Source organism: Mauremys reevesii, linkage group 24 (assembly GCF_016161935.1).
Source record: "Mauremys reevesii isolate NIE-2019 linkage group 24, ASM1616193v1, whole genome shotgun sequence".
Classification (NCBI taxonomy): domain Eukaryota; kingdom Metazoa; phylum Chordata; order Testudines; family Geoemydidae; genus Mauremys; species Mauremys reevesii.
The window spans coordinates 3,244,725-3,253,890 of NC_052646.1; the positions used below are offsets into that span (position 1 = coordinate 3,244,725).

General features: G+C 52.6%; 1 protein-coding gene across 1 annotated transcript in view; it reads left to right on the forward strand.

The window, feature by feature from the left end:
* Positions 1–1,883: 1,883 nt before the first annotated feature.
* LOC120390313 (SLAM family member 8-like) overlaps positions 1,884–9,166 on the forward strand; it is a 34,783-nt gene continuing 27,500 nt past the window's right edge. The window contains exons 1-2 of the mRNA XM_039512889.1: positions 1,884–2,378; positions 2,925–3,136. Coding sequence (XP_039368823.1) covers positions 3,082–3,136 — 55 coding nt within the window. The 5' untranslated portion in view covers positions 1,884–2,378; positions 2,925–3,081. The remainder of the gene's footprint in view (positions 2,379–2,924; positions 3,137–9,166) is intronic.

A 9,166-nucleotide genomic window follows, 5' to 3' on the forward strand; every position in this document is an offset into this window, starting at 1 on the left:
CCCGATATAACGCGGTAAAGCAGTGCTCCGGGGGCGGAGGGCTGTGCGTGCCAGCAGATCAAAGCAAGTTCAATACAACGCGGTTTCACCTATAACGCGGTAAGATTTTTTAGCTCCCGAGGACAGCGTTATATCGGGGTAGAGGTGTACAGAAAAGAAACAGCCAACACAGCAGCATTGTTACACAGGAAGATTTGGTGACACAAGGGCTCTGGTATCTTTCACATCGGGGATACGATCCGTGAGCTAGGAGCTTTCTCTGTGCTCCACACAGAGCTGTTTACACTGAGCATGCTATGTAATAGTGACCAAAATGTATTATCCCCTTGGAATGCGTAAAAGGAGTCAGTGTTTGTGATTTAGGTCCTAGAGGGTCTGGTGTCCATATTCCACAGCCACCTGAGTCTGTGGAAACCCTGTTGATAGGCCAAGGATTGAAGGGTCAGCATCATGAACCCCCTGCTGAGAAGCCATGGGCTATGCAGACTGGACTCCCTTCAGGGCAGAGGGAGATGCACAGGTGCAGGGTTAAACAGGGGAAGTCTGCTGTGCTGAACTTGCTCAGATCCTGTCAAATGCCTGAGTTGTCAGGCTGGTACCTCTCCCCCGCACTGATATCACTTAAAACACTGCAGGGCAACAAGAAATTGAGCAGCACTAAAGGTGGAATGAGAGATGCGCTGGTATTAGGAGACCCTCGGGCAGTGGCTGGGATTCTGCCAGCTCTTACACATCAATGGGCTGTGTCCTAAAGGGGAAGGACAAGCAGTAGCAATATGAATGCGCCAAACAGCCCCTGCCCTCCCACCTCATGGGAACCCCACTGCTCACCCTATATCCCTTGGGGTCCAGCCCCTGCCCCCCAACACCCCATAGGGAAATCCCATCCTGACCTTCCCACCTCATGGGGAACTCCACGCCTGCCCCTACGCCCCTTGGGGAACCCCACTCACCCCACCTTGGGGAAATTCTCTGCTTCTCACATCATGGAGAACCCCCTTGGACTCCAGTCCCTGCCCCTCACCGCCTCCATGGGGGAAACCCAACACCCCCTGCCTTACTCAAAGCCTAGCCCTCCCCCACTCCAACTCCCTGTGGGAGGCCTGCACAGCCCCTCCCCCAGCCTATGGGGACCTCTCTTATAGCACAGGCCCTCCCCCAGCCTATGGGGTCCCCCCATGGAGCACAGCCCCTCCCCCAGCCTATGGGCTCCCCCCCATGGAGCACAGCCCCTCCCCCGGCCTGTGGGGTCCCCCCCATGGAGCACAGCCCCTCCCCCAGCCTATGGGGTCCCCCACAGGGAGCACAGCCCCTCCCCCAGCCTATGGGGTCCCCCCCATGGAGCACAGCCCCTCCCCCAGCCTGTGGGGTCCCCCCCCCATGGAGCACAGCCCCTCCCCCAGCCTGTGGGGTCCCCCCATGGAGCACAGCCCCTCCCTACAGGCTTCCCCCCTCAGGAAGGTCCCAGCCCAGCTCCCCACAGGCTAATGGTCCACGCCATCCTGCCAAGAAAAGAAATCCCACCCTCTCTTTGACATCCCGCGAGATTTGGAGGCTACTACCCAGAGCCCTCGCGAGATCAGCCGCGAGGGGGCGGGGTGCGTCTTGAACCGAGTAAGGGGGCGGGGCCACGGATAGATCCCGCCCCTTCCTGGCCTGGGCTCGGCCTCCGCCCCGCCTTCCTAGATAGCCCCGCCCACTACGTCATCGGTAGGTGCCCAGGGGAGCGAAGGCCCGCGTAGGGCTTCCGCGGGCGCGTCGCGCAATGTTCTTAGGCGGCCTCAGCGAGCGCCGGCGCAACGCGTCACCGGGGGGTCCTTCGGCCTTCCCTGCAGCCCGGGGACAGGCCCGTGGGCGCCTTCCCCGGCTCCCTCCAGCTCGGGGATCGTCCCCCTTCAGCTCCCCCGGGGCCTCTGACCCGCCCCCACCTCACCCCCCCATGGGGCCTCAGTCTCCCCTCCCCCCCGCCAAGGCTTTGGGGCCTCGGACCCGCCCCCTCCCCCCCCGGGGCCTTGGACCTGCCCCCAGATTCCCACTTTCTCCCCTTGTGGGACCTCGGATCCCTCTTCCTCCTGTGGGACCCTTGGACACCTCTCCATCCTCCTCCCCCCCCCCCCCCCGGGGACTTAGACCCACCCCTGCCCCCAGATCAGGGGCCTGATGTCTTTCTTCTGCCACCACTGAAAGGCCTAAAGGAAATCCCTTGAACCTGAATGACACGGAGGGCGGGGTCTGCCCAGCATCAGCCAGGGGCAGAGTTAAGGATATTTGTGAGCCTTAACTGAAGCCTTGTCAACCCCAAGTGTTCAGAATTTGGGGAAACTCACCAAAATCATGAAACTGGCTTACACAACAGGAGATTTTAATCTGAACGGATGGTGGGTTCTTTTGATTTGCCTCCTGGCTTTAGGTTGCACTCAGGTCATGTTTTCAAGCTTTTCTGTGTAACTGTGAGGGCTAGAAACTTTAATTTAAAAAACTAAATAGAAGCCGAGATTCTCACATGTCTCCTGGAGCTGGGGGCTCTAAGAAAAGCATGAAATATTGTGAGACAACACTTGAGATAAAATTGCAAGTGGTTGCAACTTTTGGCTGTGTTCTAGGCCATAGCAGGAGCTGGCCTAGTCTCCAGGCTAAGGCTGCTCTGCTTCCTATCGCCGCTATTGGCTCTAGCCACAGTGCATGGCATTATAGCCACACCCCGATTTCCCCCTACACTGGGGGGTGGGAGCACAGCTGGTGTGGAGTCCTTGTGGCAGCTCTGTACTGGCTTGTGAGGTCCCCTGGGTAGGGCATATTTCCCAGGGTCATTTTTCTCTGCTTATTGTGTGCGCCCTGGTCTGCAGTTTGCACACTCATCTGCATTTGTATGCACAGATGTGAGGTTTGGTGCATGTCATCCAGTGTTCTCACTAATTTTACAGGTGCTATGCAGCGGACCCTTGGAAAACTTGCTCCTGAAGTGCTGAGAACTTACCAGGCACAGATCCCTCTGAGTGCCCATTGGGAGCTGAAGTCACTTAGCATCTCACAGGATCAAGCACGATGCAGTAAAGCAACCTAGAAGACATTGCCCTCCTTATGGGAAGAGCCGTCGTTGGACGATCCCACAGGCCACTTTGTGAAATCCATCCCAGTCAGCCAATCTAGTCTCTTTTTCTTTCTGCTGTGGTGATGGGAGTGGAGGGGTGAGAGGATTAATTAGGGTTTGTAAAGTGCTCTGGGACCCTCCTAAGGAAGATGCTGCTTGTAAAGTGCTAAGTATTGTTTTTGTCAGCCCAGCCTCAGAAGGGAATATTTTATAAAAGTGAATCTTGATCACTATCTGTTAGTGATAAATTATAAAACACTGCGTTTCTCTCCTGCATGCATTCTCTCTCTCTCTCTCAGCTCCCCACAGCAGGCTTATTCTGTTGCATGCTGGTAGAACGGCCTATTTCTCAACACATGCCTTTATGAGGGGGAAAAAGCATTTTTTTTCTGGTCTTTGCCAGAATGATGCACAATAACAGCTCTTTGTACTTTAACACTGTAGCATCTTTTATCTGAGAAGCTCAATGCATCTTACAAACAGTAATGAATTAAGCCCCCTGTGGAGGATTTTCATCCCCTGGAAAACAGGAAATTGTAGCATTACCTGGAAATGTAATTTGAAGTGTCTAATATTTGGGAGCCTGTGCACCGAGGCTTGACTCTCCATTGCTTTGCACCTTGTGTGATCATTCACCGCTGTGCAAAGTGCTTGTAGAAGGCTACCAAATCTGAGATGGGTTTTGCATTTATCTTGCAATGGTGTAAATGACCACACAAGGTATAGAGTACCAGGGGATCCGGCCCAGTGTAGTCCCTTAGCCTCCACTGTTGTAGGATTTGAGCACCTGACAAACACTAATGGATTCATCCCCACAGCAGTGATGCAGAGAAGCAGGGTTATTTTTCCCCTTTGGACAGATGGGAAATTGAGGTCCAGAGGGATTTGGGCAGGGGTGGGCCAACCTGTGGCTCCAGAGCCACCTGCAGCTCTTCAGAAGTTAATATGCGGCTCCTTGTCTAGGCACAGACTCTGGGGATGGAGCTACAGGTGCCAACTTTCCAATGTGCCGGGGGGCTCCCTGCTCAAGCCCTGGCTCTGCCACTGGCCCTGCCCCCACACCACCTCTTCCTGCCCCCTCCCCTGAGCCTGTCATGCCCTCGCTTCTCCCCCCACCCCCGCAGCCTCCTGCACACGACGAAACGGCTGATCGAGAGGTGTGGGGGGGAGAGAGGGAGGAGGAGGTGCTGATCGGCAGGGCTGCCGGTGAGTGGGAGGCGTTGGGAACTGGGGCGGGGAGCTGATGGGGGGCTGCTGACATATTACTGTGGCTCTTTGGCAATGTACATTGGTAAATTCTGGCTCCTTCTCAGGCTCAGGTTGGCCCCCCCTGCAGTAGGTAGAGCCGCTCAGAAGCTTTGGGTTTCATACCTTAGGGCCTGGTCCTGCAGTGAGCTGGTGTTTCCCACCATCAGCTTCAAGGAGAGCTCTTAGTACCACTCAGGACTGTTCAGCAGTGTCTGAGGTCAGTGGATTGGGGTAAAGCGAGAATCCCCATCGTGGCGGGGGGAAGGGATTCAGCCTCATGCTTCAGGGCATGACGTGATCACCACTTGAGGGATCAGGAAGGAACGACTCCTTTGTAGGCAGCATTGTACAAGTGGCGAGATGCATTATGGGTGGAATTTCCCTCCACTCACAGGCCAGTACAAGAAGCAGGACTTAGCTGATGTATGTACCTTTGTTGTGGCCCTCTGCCCAGCAGATGAATTTCACCCCATGAGCAGCATTTGCACCTTCAGAGGTATCATTCTGGACTGTAGGCAGAGTTCCAGGCTCCAGTCCATGCAGCAGCTGCCTGAGCTACCGTGGTAAATCTTTGCAAAGCGACTGCTTTTCTGTCCCGAACAGGTGATAAATGGCCATGACTGCCACTTTGATACATTTCTGTGATGAAGGAAGCCAGACTGCGTTACATACAGCCAAGACAGCTCTTTTCCTGGGGACACACTTCCCTCTGGTGGATAACAGTAAAGATGCAGTTTCTTTGAGGCTCATTCCCTCCTGTTAATAGAGTCACCTAACTGGAGGGAGTCACCGAATGGGGGTGGGGAACCAGGAGTGTTTTTCAGTTCTCAGCTTTTACCACGAGAAAGAGACGACCATGATAAAAATGTAATGAGGTGACTTGATTTTGGGGCATAAGTGTTTTCAGCTGGCTGCCAAGGGGCTGTTTAATCTAGCTCAGAGAGGCAGAGCAAGAACCAATGGCTCGAAGTTAAAGCCAGACAAATTCATCTGATGAAGTGGGTATTCACCCATGCAAGCTCATGCTCCAATACATCTGTTAGTCTATAAGGTGCCACAGGACTCTGTGTTGCTTTTTACAGATCCAGACTAACACGGCTACCCCTCTGATACCTCATCAGGAGCCGCTGTGGCAGCTGGTGCTCAAAGGGCTGTTACTCTTGGTCCTTTTCACCACCGAGCAAGTGAAAAAGCCTCCAAAACCTCCTGTTCCCCGTCACGTTTCTCATTGTTCTGCTGCTCCCAAGGCTGCCGTGGGCTTCGGCCACGGGGCTGCGCTGCTCTCGGCTCAGCCTGCTCACTCTCTTGTCTTTGCTGCTCTCATCCGCAGGGGTGCGCGAGCAAGCCAGTTAAATCTGCACAGGGAGTCTGGGAAGGACACACTGGATCCAACGCACCGGAGAGAAGTTGCAAAGGACGAGGGGGTACGTGGCTGATATTTGAACCTTGTTGTTCATAGTGGATACGTTTTAACATGGGCCGAGCGACTGGCAAGAGTCCACCCCACGCGGATTCAAAGAAAACACTGGCAGTTCCCTGGATGGGGATGGTACCACTGGGATTAGGTGCATTCTCCATGGTGACCAGCGTCTCTAGGATTGCACTGTGTTGATATACAGCACATACGAATGCCTGGCTCAAGACTGACCTGATTGTCAAGCCCGGGCTGGGGACCTGCCCAGGTCTGTTGTTCTCAGGCCACACTGCAATGTTCATATATGGTCCTGATCCCATTACTCCTGCGGTTACTCGGTGATACGGTAGGTGTACTTGTAGTTACAGGGTTCAGCCAGTAGGGGTCTCCGTGTGCTGTGTAAAGTTCCAGGAAGGCTGTGATCCCTGGTAAACGAGAGAGACAAAGCTGGGATTGAGCTCTTGGCACAGCTGAAAAACTCAGCCCTGAGACAGCTCCAACTGGCCTCCCAAAAACGGAGGCATCCAGAAATCAGTGGCCACCTTTAAAAATATGGTTGTCAGGTTTTGGGAAGCTGGAAGCACGGCAGGGCTGATGTTTGCAGCAAGAGGGAGGCAGTGATTGTCTTGGTGTCTGTCACACATGGAGGCCCGGCACAACATATTCTATCCCTGGAAGGGGCCCAGATGCCACAAGTGATGGACACAGGATAAGAACCTGTATAGAACTGAACACAGCTGGTTAATTACTGCCTGGATTTGGGCTGATGGCTCCGTATAGTCACATGGCTGTGTTTTTAACTGATGACAAAGACACGTTATCGGGCCAGATCCTCAGTGAGTGTAAATCAGTGGTGCATCACTGATGGCAATAGAGCGGCGTTGATTTACGCCAGCTGAGGATCTTGTCCCCAGGGCTTTGGATAGGTGATTTTTTGCATTTATTATAAATTCAAATAAATAGCTCTCTCTCCAGGCATTTTCTAAGCCAATCCTCAGGTAGCACATCCCTGCTCTGCTAGAAAAGGAGTGGTTTATAGTGTTGTATTTTTATTTCTACCCTGTTTTTTCTTTGCTCTAAGTCCAGGATATCACAGACCTGTCACAGATACAAATTTCCCTTACTCTCTGGACTCCCCCCCGCCCCCGGCACTCCTCCCGGTCACAGGAGCGGCTTTCGGTACTTGTGGCTTAGAGGCGATTATTGTGGCTGCGTTACTGTGTTACTGTGATGTGTTGGATAGAAAGCCCCAGAGCAGCTGAGCTGCTGTCACTCTCTGAGTCAGAGCAAAACCACATTGCAGATGTTGAAGGAGGTGAAAGGAACAGGCTAGGGAAATCTGTCCTGTTCTCTCCTTCCTCATCCTCCTTTGTAATCTTGCAAGCTGAATGTTGCTGGGACCTTTACTGCCACAGACTCCCTGTGTGACCTCGGACAAGTCACTTCCCCTGCCTCTGCCTCAGTTTTCCTGTCTGTAAAATGGGAATCAAAATGCTCACCAAAGTATTCCGAGCAGGCGGGCTGTGGCAAATTAAGTAATTCTGGCAAAAGCATTTGGGGGTCCTTGGGTGGAAGGCACCAGAGCTGGGCAGAGGGTGGTAATTAGGTTAGATTGTGACTCCTTCTGAAAAACAGCATGCCTGATGTTCGTTAAGCACACAGGTCACTGTGTATCCCATTCCCTCCCTGGCGGGGTCTCCGTCTTAACCCCAGGGAATCTCAGGGTTAATTCTCTTGCCTTTCCATGGTTTTATTGGGTTCTCTACACTCTATTGGTTAGAGAGGGGACTGAGAGCAAGGACTCCTGGGTTGTCTTCCCCACTCTAGGAAGGGAGTGTTATCTAGTGGTTAGAGAAGGGGCTGAGACTCAGGACTCCTGGGTCCCATTCGTAGCTCTGGCACTGGCTTGCGGTGTGATGTAAAGCAAGTCACGTCAGTGCGAAATGGGGATGTTTCCTTTCCTGCTGGGCTTGTGAGAAGGTTGTTAATTAATATCCTTAAAGAGCTTTGAAGTCCTCTGCTGGATGCAAATTATAATGATTTCAGCTGGTATTGTAGCTGAATGCTGCACAAGGACACTATTGGTTGCCTCTTACTTGCTTCTTTTGCCTCATGTATGCTTCAACATAAGAGCCTCACCAGGCCAGCCATTAATCACTTGTGAAACTCACAAACCCACAAAGCTCCAACACAATGACAGTGTCGATTGCACTGAGGTGTCTTGCTCCCCGGCCTTCTCTTGGTGCAGTGGCATAATGAACCCTTGAATAATAAAGACAATTCACACCAAACCTCAGTGATTTAAATGTCCCAGCTAGTTCCTCATCTCCCTACCCCTTAGCGATGGTGCCTGCTGGTGGATGGGAGATTGGAAAAGATGTTTCTATAATTGAAGGGTTTTTAAATTGTAGATATTTTCTATTTTAAAAAATGAACTAATTGTAGTGTAACTGTTTTAGAATACAGGTAATGCCAGGGGGTTAGCTGGCCCATATTGGTAAAGGGATTTTAAGCTTTAATTGTATTGGTTACTGGTTGACATCCAGTGTAGGCAAGTCAAAAGGGGTTCCCCATTGATGGTTTTTGGGTGGCTTAGTGATAGATCTGAGCTAGCGAGAGTTGTGAAATTGATGCTCACAGGTGCTGACTAAATACCATTAGTGCAGAGGTTCCTGCGTAAGTGAGACGAGACGTTCATATCCTCTCTGATCATAGACGGGATTCTCTGTCCTGCCAAAATTTCTCATGACCAAAACATTCTACTACCATGGTGCCACTAGGTGGCAGAGCTAACCCTCTGATGACGGAGGACTCTGCTGCATTTAACCTAGACCGTGAAGGCTTGCGGGTTTCGGTACCCACATAGCATGGTGATGGGGGCTTTAAAAAGGCGAGAGGAGATTGCAAAATAGCAGCGTTTAAACACAAAGGTGTACCAGTGTGTGTGTGAGAGAGAAGTGGATGGGGGTGGGTGGATAGAGAGAGACCCTGGATGTATGGTACACAGCCGTGTTCTCTGGAAAAGGAAATGCTTCTCCTTTCAGTTTCATTCAGTGAATTTAGAGCTGCTTTGTGTTCCTCTCATGCCTTGCACTGATCAGTTTGCACCATGTGGATGGTTATTTCACATGCCGGGGCCCTTCCTCTGGCTGGCGTGACAGGTGCTCATGATGATCGGGGATCATGTGGCTGCTTAGACCCAGGCAGGTCCCTAGCTGGTCTTTCCGGACCCTGGAGCTGGGACTGGATCTCTGAGTGCAGAGAGGTGGGGAGGAGCAGGGTGGGTGAGAAAGCCCAGCCCAGTGTGACGTGTGGGAGAGGCGCTGGGGAGGGAGAGCAGAGAGACCAGCTGGGTGCCCCCTCCTGGGATGTGCTGTGCTGCCAACATGGAGGGGGCGGCTCTCGAGCTGCTG